The sequence below is a fragment of the Eleutherodactylus coqui genome, chromosome 2 (genome assembly GCF_035609145.1).
Source record: "Eleutherodactylus coqui strain aEleCoq1 chromosome 2, aEleCoq1.hap1, whole genome shotgun sequence".
Lineage (NCBI taxonomy): Eukaryota > Metazoa > Chordata > Amphibia > Anura > Eleutherodactylidae > Eleutherodactylus > Eleutherodactylus coqui.
Window position 1 is genome coordinate 522,103 of NC_089838.1, and position 21,030 is coordinate 543,132.

General features: G+C 53.6%; 1 protein-coding gene across 2 annotated transcripts in view; it reads left to right on the forward strand.

Annotated features, from left to right (window-relative positions):
* LOC136610935 (glucose-fructose oxidoreductase domain-containing protein 1) overlaps window positions 1-21,030 on the forward strand; it is a 54,318-nt gene that overhangs the window by 3,801 nt on the left and 29,487 nt on the right. Inside the window, exon 1 of one of the 2 annotated variants that reach the window (XM_066590129.1) lies at window positions 2,450-2,772. The exons of the other annotated variant lie outside the window; for it this stretch is intronic. Coding sequence (XP_066446226.1) covers window positions 2,505-2,772 — 268 coding nt within the window. The 5' untranslated portion in view covers window positions 2,450-2,504. Of the gene's footprint in view, window positions 1-2,449; window positions 2,773-21,030 lie in introns of those variants that run through there. 2 annotated transcript variants of the gene reach the window in all.

Here is a 21,030-nt window from a genome sequence, read left to right on the forward strand (position 1 = left end):
TGTATTATCCCTGTACTGTGACATCACTGTGTGTATTATCCCTGTACTGTGACATCACTGTGTATTATCCCTCTACTGTGACATCACTGTGTGTATTATCCCTGTACTGTGACATCACTGTGTATTATCTCTGTACTGTGACCTCACTGTGTGTATTATCCCTGTACTGTGACATCACTGTGTATTATCTCTGTAGTGTGACATCACTGTGTATTATCTCTGTAGTGTGACATCACTGTGTATTATCCCTGTGCTTTTCACCCTACGGGCATAGAACACTTTCTCTTGGGCACCGCTACACTCGGGAGTACGGAGCAGGGTTGCGACCGAATGAGGGGAAATTTCTTCTCCTTCGCCATCTTTTCAAAATCTGCGCCAGAGCATTAAAAAAACCCAGCGATGATGGCCTGCAGATCTATGGGGGTCAGAAGAGACCAGCAGCCCGCTGCGCCTCCATTCAGCGGCAGCGCGGGGTCACACCGGCATATGTTCATTCCAGATGACAGCGTATGGCTTCACGGATCCACAGGCTATAACGGGTTAACACGGTCAGTCTGATGCGCTCACGCTTTTGGGTTTTTGTGGGATGGATGGCGTCTTTCTGGAGTGGAAACAGTTTGTTATGTTTTCAGTCCATGGAAACCGTGTAGAAGCGCGGCGGCAGATCTGCGGGCGCTTGGGGCAAATACCGTTTAATGTAAGGGAAATAGCGCAAAACTACAAACACGACTGGAAAAAGAGTTCGCAGCGAGGAGGTTGGCTGGAAGCGTTTACAAAACGGGAGCGTGTGCCTAAACTGCCTGCGTTCTTACACCAAGTCTATGCGGTAGGGGCGGGCCCTTAGTGGTCCCTAGGTTGTGGAGGGCGGGGCTACACCTTTCGCTCAGCGGGACGCTGTTCCGGTTATGTTCCCATCATATGTGTTTCCTCCGTAGTATGTTATTACATCCCCAGGACGCGTACTATAATACAAGCGTGAATTATCGCATGGCTTCTATACACACGTATGACGCGTGCCGTATGCTGCGTGAACGGCCGCGTACAGCTGAGAACCCGCAGGGAGGCTGGCAGTGCCGGGCAGCAGGGAGGCTGGCAGTGCCGGGCAGCAGGGAGGTTGGCAGTGCCGGGCAGCAGGGAGGCTGACAGTGGCAGGGCAGCAGGGAGGTTGGCAGTGCCAGGCAGCAGGGAGGTTGGCAGTGTCGGGGCAGCAGGGAGGTTGGCAGTGTCGGGGCAGCAGGGAGGCTGGCAGTGTCGGGGCAGCAGGGAGGTTGGCAGTGCCGGGCAGCAGGGAGGCTGACAGTGGCAGGGCAGCAGAGAGGTTGGCAGTGTAGGGGCAGCAGGGAGGCTGGCAGTGTCGGGGCAGCAGGGAGGTTGGTAGTGCCGGGCAGCAGGGAGGCTGACAGTGGCAGGGCAGCAGGGAGGCTGGTAGTGCCAGGCAGCAGGGAGGTTGGCAGTGCTGGGCAGCAGGGAGGCTGACAGTGGAAGAGCAGCGGGTAGGTTGGCAGTGCCGCGCAGCAGGGAGGCTGACAGTGGCAGGGCAGCAGGGAGGCTGGCAGTGCCGGGCAGCAGGGAGGTTGGCAGTGCCGGGCAGCAGGGAGGCTGACAGTGGCAGGGCAGCAGGGAGGCTGGCGGTGGCAGGGCAGCGGGGAGGCCGGCGGTGCAGGGGCAGCGGGGAGGCTGGCGGTGCAGGGGCAGCGGGGAGGCTGGCAGTGGCAGGGCAGCGGGGAGGCTGGCGGTGCAGGGGCAGCGGGGAGGCTGAAAGTGGCAGGGCAGCAGGGAGGCTGGCAGTGGCAGGGCAGCAGAGAGGTTTGCAGTACCAGGGCAGCAGGGAGGTTGGCAGTGCTAGGGCAGCGGGGAGGCTGGCAGTAACAGGGCAGCAGGGAGGTTGGCAGTAGCAGGGCAGCAGGGAGGCTGGCAGTAACAGGGCAGCAGGGAGGTTGGCAGTGCCAGGGCAGCAGGGAGGATGGCAGTGCTAGGGCAGCGGGGAGGCTGGCAGTAACAGGGCAGCAGGGAGGTTGGCAGTAGCAGGGCAGCGGGGAGGCTGGCAGTGGCAGGGCAGCGGGGAGGCTGGCAGTGCCGGGCAGCAGGGAAGTTGGCAGTGTCGGGCAGCAGGGAAGCTGGTAGTGTCGGGACAGCAGGGAGGCTGAAAGTGGCAGGGCAGCAGGGAGGTTTGCAGTGCTAGGGCAGCGGGGAGGCTGGCAGTAACAGGGCAGCGGGGAGGTTGGCAGTAGCAGGGCAGCAGGGAGGTTGGCAGTGCTGGGCAGCAGAGAGGTTTGCAGTGCTAGGGCAGCAGGGAGGTTTGCAGTGCTAGGGCAGCGGGGAGGCTGGCACTGCCAGCCACCAGCACACACGTGACCTCCTGGACCGCTGCACGGAGCCCTGTCAGGAAGAGGCGCTGTGTGTGGCCGCCAGGGGGCGCTGCAGGCCCGGCCGGCCGCTCGGTGACAGCAGCTCCTCCACCCAGAGGGCGAGCATTGTGCGCACACGAGCCGGGGTGAGGGGTGATGCCCAGCGCCGCCATGCTGCCCGGGGTCGGGGTGTTCGGCACCAGCCTGACGTCCCGGGTGATCATCCCGCTGCTGAAGGACGAGGGCTTCTCGGTGCGGGCGCTGTGGGGCCGGACGCCGGAGGAGGCGGAGGAGCTGGCCAAGGAGATGGCAGTGCCCTTCTACACCAGCCGCATCGACGACGTCCTGCTGCACCAAGACGTGGACCTGGTGTGCATCAACCTGCCGCCGCCGCTCACCAAGCAGATCGCCGTCAAGACCCTGGGTGAGTGCGGGGCCGGGCTGGAGCCCTTAGATCCGCGGGCAGTGCCAGGCTGGAGCGCCCAGAGCCGCGGGCAGTGCCAGGCTGGAACCCCCAGAGCCGCTGGTAGTGCCAGGCTGGAGCGCCCAGAGCCGCGGGCAGTGCCAGGCTGGAGCCCCCAGAGCCGCTGGTAGTGCCAGGCTGGAGCCCCCAGAGCTGCTGGTAGTGCCAGGCTGGAACCCCCAGAGCCGCTGGTAGTGCTAGGCTGGAGCCCCCAGAGCCGAGGGCAGTGCCAGGCTGGAGCCCTCAGAGCTGTGGACAGTGCCAGGCTGGAGCCCCCAAAGCTGCTGGTAGTGCCAGGCTGGAGCCCCCAGAGCTGCTGGTAGTGCCAGGCTTCAGCCCCCAGAGCTGCTGGTAGTGCCAGGCTTCAGCCCCTAGAGCTGCTGGTAGTGCCAGGCTGGAGCCTCCAGAGTCGACGGACAGTGCCAGGCTGGAGCCCCCAGAGCCGCTGGTAGTGCCAGGCTTCAGCCCCCAGAGCCGCTGGTAGTGCCAGGCTTCAGCCCCTAGAGCTGCTGGTAGTGCCAGGCTGGAGCCCCCAGACTCGCGGGGTTACCGTTCACTCTCCAATATCTTGCACACCCTGGCGAGTATATGTGTGCGCACATACGAAAAAATACTCTGAAATGGCATTTCATTTGCGCTCCGCTCTTACGGTGGCATTTACGCCGCGGGTTTTTTCATGCGACCGCACATTTCATGAAAATATGCCCAGCGGGTCTGTTCCCTGCACAGATCCGCTGATGTGAATGAGCCCTCGGGTTAGTTGGCATCAGCGCTGTGAAGGGTGATCACGTGGGCATGTGCCTTTTAGCGTGTGTGCGGGTGGGACATGAACAATGCGCCATTTCTCCTCTGTATTTACATCCGTGTTCTTCAGTATCTACAGCGTTTTTCACGCACGTCAAAAAATAAATAAATGAAGGTCCAACTTATGCGCCATTTATGTTTCCCGCCGTCTGCGGCCGTGTGCGTTGGATTACGTTCACACGCAGCGACAGCACCAGAAACCGCAGCAGCGTCGCTGCCTCAAGATCGGCATCGGTGGAGGCGAAAAACAGACCGCTGCGCGCTCATAGGAAAACTATGACTGAACCCGCTGTAGTCGCGGATCGCCGCTCCCTCCGTATTCTGAGATACTGCGCCAAAGATTCTCAGGCGCATCTCAGATGGGACGACACGCAGACGGGCGCCATCATCCCCGAGGAGTCGCGCTGCCAATGTTTTTACTCAGACTGTCCAAAAAAAAAGAAAAAAGCGCGTGCGCACGCCGCCTCTCCGGTGAACGGGCGCTACTTCTATCCGATTTTACCATCTGAAAGTTGGACAGACCGAACGCTGGCGCGCCGTCAGGCGAACTTCACGCCGGCTGGGATTCTCAGCCCGATTTCGCGCTCGCCAACATGCAATTTCCCCGCAGGCGCGAGCCGTTTTTATAGGAGACCGCCCCCACCACTTCGGGGAAGTTTCCCTCACTGTTTACAGTCGGAGACCTCGCGGTGCGGCCGCCATTGCAGACCATGGGTGACGCGATGCCGGGGCGCGGCTGAGGGTAGGACGTGCCGCCATTACTTTCCTGCTCATGTGCGTATATGACTCCATTAAAGAACGGGGTTCATATTTGCGCGTCTCGCAACTCACAAATCTTGCGCAATTTTCTTGACAGTGTAGAAGCGGCCTGCGGCAGCCATATTGTCGCTGTGTATTGGGGCCGCCATACGCAGTTAATGTAACTCTACGGCCAATCACATGGCGGGATATTTTACAGCCATTTTTCAAAAACGCAGGATGACAGATTTTTGTGTTTTTGACTGTTTTTGTAATCTTTACTATTTGGCAAAATCGGATCGGTATTCGCTCAATAGACACAGCGGCAAATGTGGACCCGCCGGCGCCGTAGGGTGGAACGTCTTCTGAAGCCGCTCGACGGATGCTTCTCACATGACGGAAGCGCAGCACAGCGCAGGCTGGACGGGCAGGGAAGTCCCGGTCGGCCGATGACCAATTAATACACCTGCGACTATCTTTAGGTGCGCTGAAGTAACGCCACCAGTGAACGGATCCTCCCTCCTACACGTTCGGTGGGCGCGGTTACACGGAACACGTGTCGCTTACATGTGAAGGATAGTCGCCCCGTGTGGCGTCACCCGTAGGGCGTAGGTATTCACACAGGTGTATTTTCTGTCCGTGTTTTTCACGGGCGCGTCTGGCGTGATTTGCCCGTGTGGCTTTAGGAAAACCAATTTAAAGACTGCTGTAGTTTTCTAGTTCCTGGCGCTGGTTGATATGGCGCTAAACTTGGGCATGTGACAGCACCAACAGTGGCCCCCGCCAGGAGTGCTGCCCGCGGAGGGACTAGTTCTGTGACAGCACCAACAGTGGCCCCCGCCAGGAGTGCTGCCCGCGGAGGGACTAGTTCTGTGACAGTGGCCCCCCACCAGGAGTGCTGCCCGCGGAGGGACTAGTTCTGTGACAGTGGCCCCCCACCAGGAGTGCTGCCCGCGGAGGGACTAGTTCTGTGACAGTGGCCCCCCACCAGGAGTGCTGCCCGCGGAGGGACTAGTTCTGTGACAGTGCCAACAGTGGCCCCCCGCCAGGAGTGCTGCCCGCGGAGGGACTAGTTCTGTGACAGCGCCAACAGTGGCCCCGGCCAGGAGTGCTGCCCGCGGAGGGACTAGTTCTGTGACAGTGGCCCCCCACCAGGAGTGCTGCCCGCGGAGGGACTAGTTCTGTGACAGCGCCAACAGTGGCCCCCCACCAGGAGTGCTGCCCGCGGAGGGACTAGTTCTGTGACAACACCAACAGTGGCCCCCCGCCAGGAGCGCTGCCCATGAAGGGACTAGTTCTGTGACAGCGCCAACAGTGGCCCCCCACCAGGAGTGCTGCCCGCAGAGGGACTAGTTCTGTGACAGTGCCAACAGTGGCCCCCCGCCAGGAGTGCTGCCCGCGGAGGGACTAGTTCTGTGACAGCGCCAACAGTGGCCCCCCGCCAGGAGTGCTGCCCGCGGAGGGACTAGTTCTGTGACAGCGCCAACAGTGGCCCCCCGCCAGGAGCGCTGCCCACAGAGGGACTAGTTCTGTGACAGTGGCCCCCCACCAGGAGTGCTGCCCGCGGAGGGACTAGTTCTGTGACAGTGCCACCAGTGGCCCCCCGCCAGGAGTGCTGCCCGCGGAGGGACTAGTTCTGTGACAGCGCCAACAGTGGCCCCCGCCAGGAGTGCTGCCCGCAGAGTGACTGGTTCTGTGACAGTGCCAACAGTGGCCCCCCTGCCAGGAGTGCTGCCCGCGGAGGGACTAGTTCTGTGACAGCGCCAACAGTGGCCCCCGCCAGGAGCGCTGCCCGCGGAGGGACCAGTTCTGTGACAGCGCCAACAGTGGCCCCCGCCAGGAGCGCTGCCCGCGGAGGGACTAGTTCTGTGACAGCGCCAACAGTGGCCCCCGCCAGGAGCGCTGCCCGCGGAGGGACTAGTTCTGTGACAGCGCCAACAGTGGCCCCCGCCAGGAGTGCTGCCCGCAGAGTGACTGGTTCTGTGACAGTGCCAACAGTGGCCCCCCTGCCAGGAGTGCTGCCCGCGGAGGGACTAGTTCTGTGACAGCGCCAACAGTGGCCCCCGCCAGGAGCGCTGCCCGCGGAGGGACTAGTTCTGTGACAGCGCCAACAGTGGCCCCCGCCAGGAGCGCTGCCCGCGGAGGGACTAGTTCTGTGACAGCGCCAACAGTGGCCCCCGCCAGGAGCGCTGCCCGCGGAGGGACTAGTTCTGTGACAGCGCCAACAGTGGCCCCCGCCAGGAGCGCTGCCCGCGGAGGGACTAGTTCTGTGACAGCGCCAACAGTGGCCCCCGCCAGGAGCGCTGCCCGCAGAGGGACTAGTTCTTGAATGCCCTGCTTAGGTTCTCCTAGTATTCAGTTTTCCGTTTTTTATGTTCTGTTAGGTCCGTCCAAAGAGCGCCCGGCGGCGCCCAGTAGCGGTGGAGACACGGCCCAGCTTCCATGCTTTCACTGCGCTGGGCGTTTTGTGCAGATGTGAACGTGGGGCCTCCATGTGTGGTTGGTATCATATGGAGGGGTCCTTGATGGGTTCTACTCACTGCATATTACACACGCAAAAAACACGCTTGTAATATGTGGCGTATTTATGCTCATGTAGATGAGGCCTCAGAGTGCGTTCAGACGGCGCCGATCTGCAGGTCAGAAAACATATGATTGGCAGCAGAATATCCGTGGTGCATTAGGCCTGCCTGTCCACGGGCGTAGGGATACCGATCAGCGGACCCCCGCTGCGGGAACAGGAGCCTGCTGACGGATCTGACAGGCTCACCGCCGAGAATCATGGCACTAATCAGCATGCTGCGATCTGCCGGCCGCGATCGGGGAATCGCTATGGTTCTGCGCCCGTGGACAGCGGGGCTTAAGTGAAGTTTTATTCCTCCATCTTCAGTAAAGATGAAGACGCGCTCATCCATTGCTTGATGAAGACCGCCGGACGGTCGAAACGTCGCCTGTTCACTTTTATTGAAGATGAGGGAGCAAAGCTTGAATTTAATGCCCCACGAATATTCTGCCGCCGGCGACACGTTCCTGGAGCGGCGGGGCAGATAGGTAGCCCCCTGAGGAGGGGATTGGATCCGTTGTGAAGCAGCGGTCTGCAGCAGCGTCGCCCCTGCAATTAGAATTCAATTGAAAGAGTAAAATGCGCGCCACAATTTGCAGCAGATCGGCGCGGTGTGAACGCCCCGGGGGTGTCTTCACATGTAGCACCGCATGCTGCAGCAACATCCGCAGCGTTTCCACACACAAAACCCCCCATTGGTGCGGCTTTTGACTCGATGACTGGCGCATCACCTGGAGGCCGACGATGGCGCTCAGCAGCTGCGCTGCGCTCTGGTTACTGCAGTGAAGTATCAGGAGCCGAGAGGAGCGCAACGCAGGCTGAAATCCACTGCCGATCCACAGTTGATCTCAAGGCAAAATCCGCATGAATGTGTGTGACCGCCAGACACCCGTACCCGCGGCCGCCAGACACCCGTACCCGCGGCCGCCAGACACCCGTACCCACGGCCGCCAGACACCTGTACCCACTGCTCCGCCTGACCGCTGCTCCACAGATTAGCAGGTGGCTACAATGTAACGTATCACATCAGTCCGCAGGTTTGCCATTTGCTTTGCTTCTGTTCTCCCCCCCCCCCCCCCCCCCCCCGTGTCGTGATGTCCCACAGGGGGCTTCACCCCTGACATCTGTGTACCCCTGTGTTGGCACGTCCCGTGGGGGGCTTCACGCCTGACTTCTGTTCCCCCCTGTGTCGTGGCATCCTGCGGGGGACTTCACCCCTGACTTCTGTGTCCCCCCATGTCGTGGCGTCCCTCGGGGTGCTTCACCCCTGACTTCTGTGTTCCCCCGTGTCATGGCGTTCCTCGGGGGCTTCACCCCTGACTTCTGCCCCCCCCCCCCCGTGTCAGGGCGTCCCACGGGGGGCTTCACCCCTGACTTCTGTGTCCCCCCTGTGTCGTGATGTCCCTCGGGGGGCTTCACCACTGACTTCTGTGCCCCCCCCCCCCCCCTGTGTCGTGATGTCCCGCGAGGGGCTTTACCCCTGACTTCTGTGTCCCCCTGTGTCGTGGCGTCCTGCGGGGGACTTCACCCCTGACTTCTGTGTCCCCCCATGTCATGGCGTCCCTCGGGGTGCTTCACCCTGACTTCTGTGTCCCCCCATGTCATGGCGTCCCTCGGGGTGCTTCACCCTGACTTCTGTGTCCCCCCATGTCATGGCGTCCCTTTGGGGTGCTTCACCCCTAACTTCTGTGTCCCCCCGTGTCATGGCGTCCCTCGGGGGGCTTCACCCCTGACTTCTGTGTCCCCCCCCCCCCTGTGTCAGGGCGTCCCACGGGGGGCTTCACCCCTGACTTCTGTGTCCCCCCTGTGTCGTCGAGTCCCACAGGGGGCTTCACGCCTGACTTCTGTGTCCCCCTGTGTCGTGATGTCCCTCGGGGGGCTTCACCACTGACTTCTGTGCCCCCCCGTGTCATGGCGTCTCGCGAGGGGCTTCACCGCTGATTTCTGTGTCCCCCCTGTGTCGTGGGGTCCCACGGGGGGCTTCACCCCCGTGTTCTGTGTCCCCCCCATGTCGTGGCGTCCCTCGGAGGGCTTCACCCCTGACTTCTGTGCCTACCCCCGCCCATGTCGTGACGTCCCTTGGGGGGGTTTCACCCCTGACTTCTGTGCCCACCCTTGTCCATGTCATGGCGTCCCTCGGGGGGCTTTACCTCTGACTTCTGTGTCCACCCCCTTCCCCACCATGCCATGGCGTCCCTCGGGGGGCTTCACCCCTGACTTCTGTGTCCACCCCCTTCCCCACCGTGCCGTGGCATCCCTCGGGGGCTTCACCTCTGACTTCTGTGTCCCCCCATGTTGTGGCGTCCCTCCGGGGGCTTCACCCCTGACTTCTGTGTCCCCCCGCGTCGTGGCGTCCCTCGGGGGGCTTAACCCCTGACTTCTGTGCCTACCCCCGCCCATGTCGTGACGTCCCTTGGGGGGCTTCAACCCTGACTTCTGTGCCCACCCTTGTCCATGTTGTGGTGTCCCTCGGGGGGCTTTACCCCTGACTTCTGTGTCCACCCCCTCCCCCACCATGCCGTAGCGTCCCTCAGGGGGCTTCACCCCTGACTTCTGTGTCCACCCCCTCCCCCACCGTGCCGTGGCGTCCCTCGGGGGCTTCACCCCTGACTTCTGTGTCCCCCCGTGTTGTGGCGTCCCTCCGGTGGCTTCAGCCCTGACTTCTGTGTCCCCCCCGTGACGTGGCGTCCTGCGGCGGGCTTCACCCCAGACTTCTGTGACCCCCACCCGTGTCGTGGCGTCCCGCGGCGGGCTTCACCCCTAACCTGTGTGTGATTATCACTCAGTGTAGACGCACTGCGACCCAACAGCGAATACGAATGTGTTTGCTCTTCATCTGGCTGAAACAGGCAGTTGTTCCCTTATGACCCACTGCCTGTTGACTGTGGACGAACGATCCCCGGCCGCTCAGCCGCCCGCCAGTAGCAATGATGGTTCCCATGTAAAGGCACAGGAGTGACTATCGCTGGGACGGCCGGTCCTCATCTGACCCACAGGTCGTACCATGTAAAAGGGTCCGTAGGCCGGATTTCCATTGCGGAACCTGCAGTCGGCGTCCGCAGCAAATGGCGCGCATCGGAGGGAATGTGGTTACACGTTTTCCTTCACACGCGTGGAAACTAATTGCAATTTCCGCGAGCAGAGGAAAAATAGCAGCATACTCTGTGCAGACCATCAGCCCGTCCGCTATTGGCATCGTGGGGTCGCCGGCCAGAGCAGAGCTGGGGTCCGCTGTGAGCTCCCGAATGCCCTTGTGAAACTGGCCTTACTAAGACAGGTTGGTGGCCCGCGGAGGAGGCGAGCTGTTACTACTGTAGGTAGGTACTGTAGGTCCTCTGGAGATTATTGTGCTAGTAGAGAATCCGTGAATCGCCCTCGGCTGGCGGCTCAGACGCCCGGCGGGCAGCCGGTGCCTCAGGGTGATGGCGGCTTGTAGACCGTCTGCAGGCGATGCAACTCCTTACTGTTGTCTGCGACCTTCTTGTGGTTGTTCGCCTTCAGCCGTCCGTCCGCTGAGACGCCTCGTTACTCTGACCTTTAAGAAGAAACTTTGTAAGACGTATTTCAAGATGATCTCCAGTGAAGGAGCACAAGAGCCGCGGTGCCTTAGGCCCCGTTCACACAGGACAACCTGTCGGGCATAGGTGCCTAACAGTTCGCCCCAGCGATAACCGTTCCCGCCGGAACAGTCGCGGGCTGCGTGCCCACATGGCTTTCAGTCGGTCGTCCTATGGTGTTCTTGGCGTGCCGCAATTGCAAGTTATCCCCTATCAGCTGCATAGGAGATAAATTACTGACCGATGGGGGTCTCGCTACTGAGACCCCCGCTGATCTCGGGAACAGGGGTCTTGTGCCCCCCATCCTCCTCGCTGTGGGGTTTCTGCAGTGTGGAGGTCTACAAGTGCACTAGCGCTCCATTGACTATCAGTGGGAATGAGGAGATACCCAACGGCACCCACAGTGACAGTTACTGCGGGACACGAGATCGGCAGGGGCTTCAGCAGCAAGGCCTCCACCAATCGGCAAGCTGCCCCCTATTTCTGCAGTGGATATTCATATACGAGGGGTGCTGATGAGTCTTTGGCCTTAACCAGAAATAAACGAGATAGGAAGATGACACTTCCCATTTCTTCCCATCCTCTCCACTGATGCCAACACACTTCTTACATCGGGATTCCAAGTTCTGTAAGCCTTGCCAAAAGAAGGATTTGGGTTGTGCCTCAGACCAGTCATCCGTAGCAGCCATGGCATCAGGAATGGGGGGACATTTAGGTGTTTCTTCTGGAAACAGATGATAGTCGGAGGGAGCTAGATCTGGTGAATAAGGTGGGTGGTCAACCAGCTGGAAGCCTAGCTCCACCAGTTGTGCCATGGTCGCTTGTGCAGTTTGAGCGGAGGCGTCGTCTTGCAGGAACAAGATTCCTTTGGACAGCTTGCCGCACCTTTTGGCCTTCAGAGCTGCCTTCAATTGGTCCAAAAGTTCCATGTAATCCCTTGCATTGATGGGGGAACCATTGTAAAGGTCGTCCACTAGCAGCACGCCCTCCTTATCCCAGAACACAGACGCCATCACCTTAGTGGCTGACAACCACTGGGCCTCCACTCTGACTGCTCCCCCTAGTGGTGGCTGTATATATCTGTATGCAGTGAGCTCCCCCTAGTGGTGGCTGTATATATCTGTATTTAGTGAGCTCCCCCTAGTGGTGGCTGTATATATCTGTATTTAGTGAGCTCCCCCTAGTGGTGGCTGTATATATCTGTACACAGACACCATCACCTTAGTGGCTGAGGACCACTGGGCCTCCACTCTCTGACTGCTCCTTGGTATCAGGGTCATACACATAAATCCAGGTCTCATCCATAGTGACCAGTCCATCCAGGAAGTTCTTATCAGTCTGGAAACGCTGACAAATGGACCGGGAAGTTGTCACTCCATGCTCTTCTGATCTGTTGTCAGACATTTGGGGACCCACTTTGCAGATGGCTTCTTCATGGATGATGACACAAATACGTTCACCATAAACCCCCATGATGTCGGCTATTCCTGCAGCCGGCCGATTCTCCAGTATGAGGTTGTGCGCAGCATCGGCGATCTCCGGAACAACAACCCCTCTCGGTCGTCCAGGACGTTCCCCATCATTGGGGCTGAAGTGGCCCCCAGTCCATAACTGTAGGATATGAAGGGCATTGATCCCCCGATGTCTGCCACATATCACCAGGAGTATCCTGCGCCGACTTTATCACTCCTCTGCTCTGATTGGCTGTGAATATCGCCTTAGACTCCGCCATGTTGTTTTCCCGCGTGCCGAGATCACTGTGGCCATAAGCTACACACACCTATATTAGACACATAAGGCTTCATGGGATGTAACATTTGTTACCATAGAAACAAAAGAACACAAAGCCAAAGCCTTATCACACCCCTCGTATAACGCCAGGTTCGATGCGTATTTCACCCCCATTTTTGAAGAGATGAAATCTTTACTGAAAATCCACAGCATAAATGAACAGACTGCAGATTTAAAGGGGTTTCCCGGGCAAATACTATTGATGGCCTGTCGGCTGCTGCGGATCCCCAGTGACCAGCTGATCGCCCGGCTCACTGTCAGTTCAGCAAGGCGAGACGTAGTCATCGGGGTCGGAGACGAAGAGTAACAGTCGGCTTCACTCCCTTTAAGATCCACCCTGCAGGCCAGTTTACAGTATATGCGGTCCACGCCGCTTCTGCATCTACTTCTGACCCCACCGATCCCACGAGCGCGGCGCGGAAGCTTCCCATCATCCCATTCATTTCAGTGACTTTGGAGATCACCGAAGGTTTGCTTGTATTCGGCAGTATCCGGCGCTCTGCTTGAAGTTAGTGGAATGGTTGCGCGCCTGTAACCTTCCCTCATATGGGGACCCCCTTCCTTGGGATTGGAGGGGGTCAGATTGGTTGAATCTCCACCAATCGTATAGCTGTGGGGGGGGGGGGGGGGGGATAACCTTGACATCTTAGATAGCGATACGTAGGGGGTCACTCTCCTTATTTACACATTGCTGATCTCGGCTCCTTGGCAGTGTCTGTTTTTTTCAGTAACCTATGAATTGATTTATTGGATGGCGTATTATTAGACGTATCCTCTATACTATGAGAATTAATAGCTGATATTCCCGTCTTCGCCCAAGTTAATTTGGTGTAAATGTTTATCAGTCGTTATCACGGAAACTTTTCATGAACTCGTGGTTACTTCAGAGGAACCGAGGAATATAATACGCCTACACATAGAGGAGCGGTACATTCTCCTCAGTCTGCATGTACTGATGTCCCGCTGCAGAATGTGCCACCTCCCATTCTACTCACTTTATACCCTTAAAGGTAACGTCCCTTTTTATTAAAAATTACCCCAAGACTGGAGGTCACAGCCCCATCTTAGCCTTAAAGTCTCCATCCCTGCAGCCCCTGGCCACTTCCTTATATACATTACAGCCTTTCAGTATATATAAACATAGACGGGAGGTAGATTCTTCGCAGTATATACACACAGAGAGGTGAGGTAGATTCTCCTTAGTATATACACATAGAGGTGAGGTAGATTCTCCTCAGTATATACACAGAGAGGGGAGGTAGATTCTCCTCAGTATATACACATAGAGGGGAGGTAGATTCTCCTTAGTATATACACATAGAGGGGAGGTAGATTCTCCTTAGTATATACACATAGAGGTGAGGTAGATTCTCCTTAGTATATACACATAGAGGGGAGGTAGATTCTCCTCAGTATATACACATAGAGGGGAGGTAGAATCTCCTCAGTATATACACATAGAGGGGAGGTAGAATCTCCTCAGTATATACATATAGAGGGGAGGTAGATTCTCCTCAGTATATACACAGAGAGGGGAGGTAGATTCTCCTCAGTATATACACATAGAGGGGAGGTAGATTCTCCTCAGTATATATACATAGAGGGGAGGTAGATTCTCCTCAGTATATACACATAGAGGGGAGGTGGATTCTCCTCAGTATATACATATAGAGGTGAGGTAGATTCTCCTCAGTATATACACAGAGAGGTGAGGTAGATTCTCCTCAGTATATACACATAGAGGGGAGGTAGATTCTCCTCAGTATATATACATAGAGGGGAGGTAGATTCTCCTCAGTATATACACATAGAGGGAAGGTAGATTCTCCTCAGTATATACACATAGAGGGAAGGTAGATTCTCCTCAGTATATACACATAGAGGGGAGGTAGATTCTCCTCAGTATATACACATAGAGGGGAGGTAGATTCTCCTCAGTATATACACATAGAGGGGAGGTAGATTCTCCTCAGTATATACACAGAGAGGGGAGGTAGATTCTCCTCAGTATATACACATAGAGCTGAGGTAGATTCTCCTCAGTATATACACATAAAGGGGAGGTAGAATCTCAGTATATACACCTAGAGGGGAGGTAGATTCTCCTCAGTATATACACATAGAGGGGAGGGAGATTCTCCTCAGTATATACACATAGAGGTGAGGTAGGTTCTCCTCAGTATATACACATAGAGGTGAGGTAGAGTTTCCTCAGTATACACACACAGAGGGGAGGTAGATTCTCCTCAGTATATATACATAGAGGGGAGGTAGATTCTCCTCAGTATATACACATAGAGGGAAGGTAGATTCTCCTCAGTATATACACATAGAGGGGAGGTAGATTCTACTCAGTATATACACATAGAGGTGAGGTAGAGTTTCCTCAGTATACAAACACAGAGGGGAGGTAGATTCTCCTCAGTATATATACATAGAGGGGAGGTAGATTCTCCTCAGTATATACACATAGAGGGAAGGTAGATTCTCCTCAGTATATACACATAGAGGGGAGGTAGATTCTACTCAGTATATACACATAGAGGTGAGGTAGAGTTTCCTCAGTATACAAACACAGAGGTGAGGTAGATTCTCCTCAGTATATACACATAGAGGTAAGGTAGATTCTCCTCAGTATATACACATAGAGGTGGGGTAGATTCTCCTCAGTATATACACATAGAGGGTAGGTAGATTCTCCTCAGTATATACACTGAGGGGAGGTAGATTCTCCTCAGTATATACACATAGAGGTGGGGTAGATTCTCCTCAGTATATACACACATAGAGGGAAGGTAGATTCTCCTCAGTATATACACATAGAGGTGAGGTAGATTCTCCTCAGTATATACACTGAGGTAAGGTAGATTCTCCTCAGTATATACACATAGAGGTGAGGTAGATTCTCCTCAGTATATACACATAGAGGTAAGGTAGATTCTCCTCAGTATATACACATAGAGTGGAGGTAGATTCCCCTCAGTATATACACGTAGAGGGGAGGTAGATTCTTCTCAGTATATACACATAGAGGGGAGGTAGATTCTCCTCAGTATATACACATAGAGGGGGGGGTAGATTCTCCTCTGTATATATACATAGGAGGTGAGGTAGATTCTCCTCAGTATATATACACATAGCGGTGAGGTAGATTCTCCTCAGTATATACACATAGAGGGGAGGTAGATTCTCCTCAGTATATACACATATATGTGAGGTAGATTCTCCTCAGTATATACGCATAGAGGTGAGGTAGATTCTCCTCAGTATATACACATAGAGAGGAGGTAGATTCTCCTCAGTATATACACGTAGAGGGGAGGTAGATTCTCCTCGGTATATACACATAGAGAGGAGGTAGATTCTCCTCAGTATATACACATAGAGGGGAGGTAGATTCTCCTCGATATATACACATAGAGGTGAGGTAGATTCTCCTCAGTATATACACATAGAGGTGAGGTAGATTCTCCTCAGTATATACACATAGAGGTGAGGTAGATTCTCCTCAGTATATACACACAGAGCTGAGGTAGATTCTCCTCAGTATATACACATAGAGGTGAGGTAGATTCTCCTCAGTATATACACAGAGAGGTGAGGTAGATTCTCCTCAGTATATACACATAGAGGTGAGGTAGATTCTCCTCAGTATATACACATAGAGGGGAGGTAGATTGTCCTCAGTATATACACATAGAGGGGAGGTAGATTCTTCTCAGTGTATACACATAGAGGGGAGGTAGATTCTCCTCAGTATATACACATAGAGGGGAGGTAGATTCTCCTCAGTATATACACATAGAGGTGAGGTAGATTCTCCCCAGTATATACACATAGAGGTGAGGTAGATTCTCCTCAGTATATACACATAGAGGTGAGGTAGATTCTCCTCAGTATACACATAGATGTGAGTTAGATTCTCCTCAGTATATACACATAGAGGGAAGGTAGATTCTCCTCAGTATATACACATAAAGGTGAGGTAGATTCTCCTCAGTATATAAACACATAGAGGGGAGGTAGATTCTCCTCAGTATATACACATAGAGGGGAGGTAGATTCTCCTCAGTATATACACATAGAGGTGAGGTAGATTCTCCTTAGTATATACACAGAGGTGAGGTAGATTCTCCTCAGTGTATACACATAGAGGGGAGGTAGATTCTCCTCAGTATATATACATAGAGGTGAGGTAGATTCTCCTCAGTATATACACATAGAGGGGAGGTAGATTCTCCTCAGTATATACACACAGAGGTGAGGTGGATTCTCCTCAGTATATATACATAGAGGTGAGGTAGATTCTCCTCAGTATATACACATAGAGGTGAGGTAGATTCTCCTCAGTATATACACATAGAGGTGAGGTAGATTCTCCTCAGTATATACACAGAGAGGTGAGGTAGATTCTCCTCAGTATATACACATAGAGAGGAGGTAGATTCTCCTCAGTATATACACATAGAGGGGAGATAGATTCTCCTCAGTATATACACAGAGAGGTGAGGTAGATTCTCCTCAGTATATACACATAGAGGTGAGGTAGATTCTCCTCAGTATATACACATAGAGGGGAGGTAGATTCTCCTCAGTATATACACATAGAGGTGAGGTAGATTCTCCTCAGTATATACACATAGAGGTGAGGTAGATTCTCCTCAGTATATACACAGAGAGGTGAGGTAGATTCTCCTCAGTATATACACATAGAGGTGAGGTAGATTCTCCTCAGTATATACACATAGAGGTGAGGTAGATTCTCCTCAGTATATACACAGAGAGGTGAGGTAGATTCTCCTCAGTATATACACAGAGGTGAGGTAGATTCTCCTCAGTATATACACATAGAGGTGAGGTAGATTCTCCTCAGTATATACACATAGAGGTGAGGTAGATTCTCCTCAGTATATACACAGAGAGGTGAGGTAGATTCTCCTCAGTATATACACATAGAGGTGAGGTAGATTCTCCTCAGTATATACACATAGAGGTGAGGTAGATTCTCCTCAGTATATACACAGAGAGGTGAGGTAGATTCTCCTCAGTATATACACATAGAGGTGAGGTAGATTCTCCTCAGTATATACACATAGAGGTGAGGTAGATTCTCCTCAGTATATACACAGAGAGGTGAGGTAGATTCTCCTCAGTATATACACATAGAGGTGAGGTAGATTCTCCTCAGTATACACATAGAGGGGAGGTAGATTCTCCTCAGTATACACTGTCCTGTGTATCGCAGATACATGAGATTATGTTTGTGACACATTTTGCGTTATGATTAGAGTTGAGCGAACGTACTCTGCCGATCTTGATGCCCGTTTAAGCGTTAGCGTACTCGATGGTGCTCGTTACTCGAACGATCATCAAATCGTGTTCGACCCCGCCCCAGTCTTTGGCTCCTCCCCATCCTGACGCAGCACGTGTCATTGGCAAATTTTTTGTCTGGCAAGAAGAGGGGGTGGGGGGGGTGGGGGGGGGGCGAAGGGAACCAAGAAGAAGAAAAGAAAAAAAAAAGCTCGGCACCCGGCGGCCCCCATACAAAAATGCTCCAGTCTCCCATTGTAGTCAATGGGGTTCGTTACTCGAGTAGAGCTCTCGAGTTTTACGAAAAGCATGACTCGAATAACGCGGACCCGAGCATTTGGGTGCTCGCTCATCTCTACTTATGGTACATTTTTGAGTGTTTTGCGTGTATTTAGAGAAAAAAATGTAAAATTTACAGAGAACTATCATTTTTCATAATGTGAGCCGTTGTGATCCTGCAGATATTATAACGCCAGTACTTGGTAACTTTCTTATTTATGAGATGATCTGCCTGACCTCCGAGATGGCGGGGAGCGCATGGCGGTACTTTGTCCCAGTGATGCCTGCACACCACACTGATGGGTCTCCGCTGTCACTGGGGTGTCACATCTGGGGGCTCCTGCATGGCGGGGGGGATTCTCATTAGGGACATAGTAAATTGTCCTGAGATGGTTAGGGCTGCCTGGACGTTTATAGTCTATGGGCAGTCCTGAAGTGGTTAACAAACACAGGCATGGCTGCCCTTATGTGGTCACACAGGGTGCTGGTCACCAGTTTGTAGGGTGGGCAACAGGTAAATGTAGGCTGAATTATCCTCCTCCTGACTTCATCTCTTCCCCTCTGATGTACGGACACACTGCTGTTAACCCTTCAGCGCCATGCAACACAATCACTTAGTTTTGCTACTGAATATAATGAACTTGGTTCTGGTATTGTATTTATGTACTGAATGGGCTCTGGGGGTGTATTTATGTTATTAGCTTGGTTCTTGTGCTGTATCTATGTATGGGCCTGGTTCTGGTTCTGTGCCTATGTTACTAGCTTTGTTTCTGGTGCTTTACCTATGAAACTTAGCTTGGTTCTGGTGCTGTACCTATGAAACTAGCTTGCTTCTCGTGCTGTACCTATGAAACTAGCTTGCTTCTCGTGCTGTACCTATGAAACCAGCCTGGTCTGGTGCTGTACCTATGTTTCTAGCTTTGCTCTGGTGCTGTACCTATGTTTCTAGCTTTGCTCTGGTGCTGTACCTATGTTACTAGCTTGGCTCTGGTGTTGTACCTATGAAACTAGCTTGGTTCTGGTGCTGTACCTGTGTTACTAGCTTTGTTCTCATGCTGTACTTATGAAACTAGATTGGCTCTGGTGCTCTGCCTGTGTTACTAGCTTGTTCTGGTGCTGTACCTGTTTCTAGCTTGTTCTGGTGCTGTACCTATGTTTCTAGCTTGTTCTGGTGCTGTACCTATGTTTCTAGCTTGTTCTGGTGCTGTACCTATGTTTCTAGCTTGTTCTGGTGCTGTACCTATGTTTCTAGCTTGTTCTGGTGCTGTACCTATGTTTCTAGATTGGCTCTGGTGCTGTATTTGTGTTACTAGCCTGGCTCTGGTGTTGTACCTATAAAACTAGCTTGGTTCTGGTGCTGTACCTATGTTTCAAGCTTGGTTCTGGTACAGAGTTGTTCTGATGTAAGTATGTTGCTATGTTGCTGCTTTCTGTAAAAGCGGAATACAGGCAGACTGCCTAATATATATATTGGTTCTTTTGTTATGACAGGGAATGGGGTGCCAAAAAAAATAAATCCTACCCAGGGTGCCATCTAACCTGAGGCTGGCACTGAGCGCAGGTGTCAGGTATGAGTACAGGAACTTGCTTGACTAGTTTCCGAAACAGAAGGTTAAGTTAAGACTGATGTCCTATCTTAGAGATGAAAGAAGACGTGTGATGCCAGGTTACTTCCCCCCCCCCACCCCCCCCAGCTATGGCACAATACATTGATGCCAGGTTACCCCCCAGCTATGGCACAATACATTGATGCCAGGTTACCCCCTGGCTATGGCATTGATGTCAGCAGACTTGATCTTCTAGGAGTGATCTGCTTTCTTCGGCATGGTACATGGCGGAACCTTCCTCGCTGTGATTTTCCATCATTACCTGGGCACCGTTCTCCAGAGCTGCACTCTTGTATGCCCCTGCAGGAGGACAAGTGATCGGTACTAGTTGGTAGTTTGGAGCAAAAGGGGCCTTGGTTAATTGGGGTGCTGTAGTAGACGCCAGGACGTTACTGCTTCCATCGCACACTAGAACCTGGGGTTTCCCACAAGAGTCAGCGATGGCAGAAGAATGGTGTAAATCTATTAGTCTGCAGTACCGGCTGATCAGCTGAACACCGTCTGTAGTAGTCATGTCTCCGCAAGAAGAGATGTAGCCGGCAGCCGAGGGCAGAACTGCCAGAAGAGCAGACAGCTGAAATACACGACTGAGCGGGCAAATGTCCAATCAGATAGAAGTTAGTGAAGAAGCCACAAGTGGCATCATTATGGGGTTTCCCGTTCTGTGATGTCAGTATACAGGGACCTTTTCCATGTGTGTATTATTCCTGTCCTGTGACACCACTGTGTATTATCCCTGTCCTGTGACATCACTATGTATTATCCCTGTCCTGTGACATCACTGTGTATTATCCCTGTCCTGTGACATCACTGTGTATTATCCCTGTACTGTGACATCAATGTGTGTATTATCCCTGTACTATGACATCACTCTGTATTATCCCTGTCCTGTGACATCAATGTGTGTTATCCCTGTCCTGTGACATCAATGTGTGTATTATCCCTGTCCTGTGACATCACTGTGTATTATCCCTGTCCTGTGACATCAATGTGTGTATTATTCCTGTCCTGTGACATCACTGTGTGTTATCCCTGTCCTGTGACATCATTGTGTGTATTATCCCTGTCCTGTGACATCATTGTGTGTATTATCCCTGTCCTGTGACATCAATGTGTATTATCCCTGTCCTGTGGCATCACTGTGTATTATCCCTGTCCTGTGACATCAATGTGTGTATTATCCGTGTCCTGTGGCATCACTGTGTATTATCCGTGTCCTGTGACATCACTGTGTATTATCCGTGTACTGTGACATCACTGTGTATTATCCCTGTCCTGTGACATCATTGTGTGTATTATCCCTGTCCTGTGGCATCACTGTGTATTATCCCTGTCCTGTGACATCAATGTGTGTATTATCCGTGTCCTGTGGCATCACTGTGTATTATCCCTGTCCTGTGACATCAATGTGTGTATTATCCGTGTCCTGTGGCATCACTGTGTATTATCCGTGTCCTGTGACATCACTGTGTATTATCCGTGTACTGTGACATCACTGTGTATTATCCCTGTCCTGTGACATCACTCTGTATTATCCCTGTACTGTGACATCACTCTGTATTATCCCTGT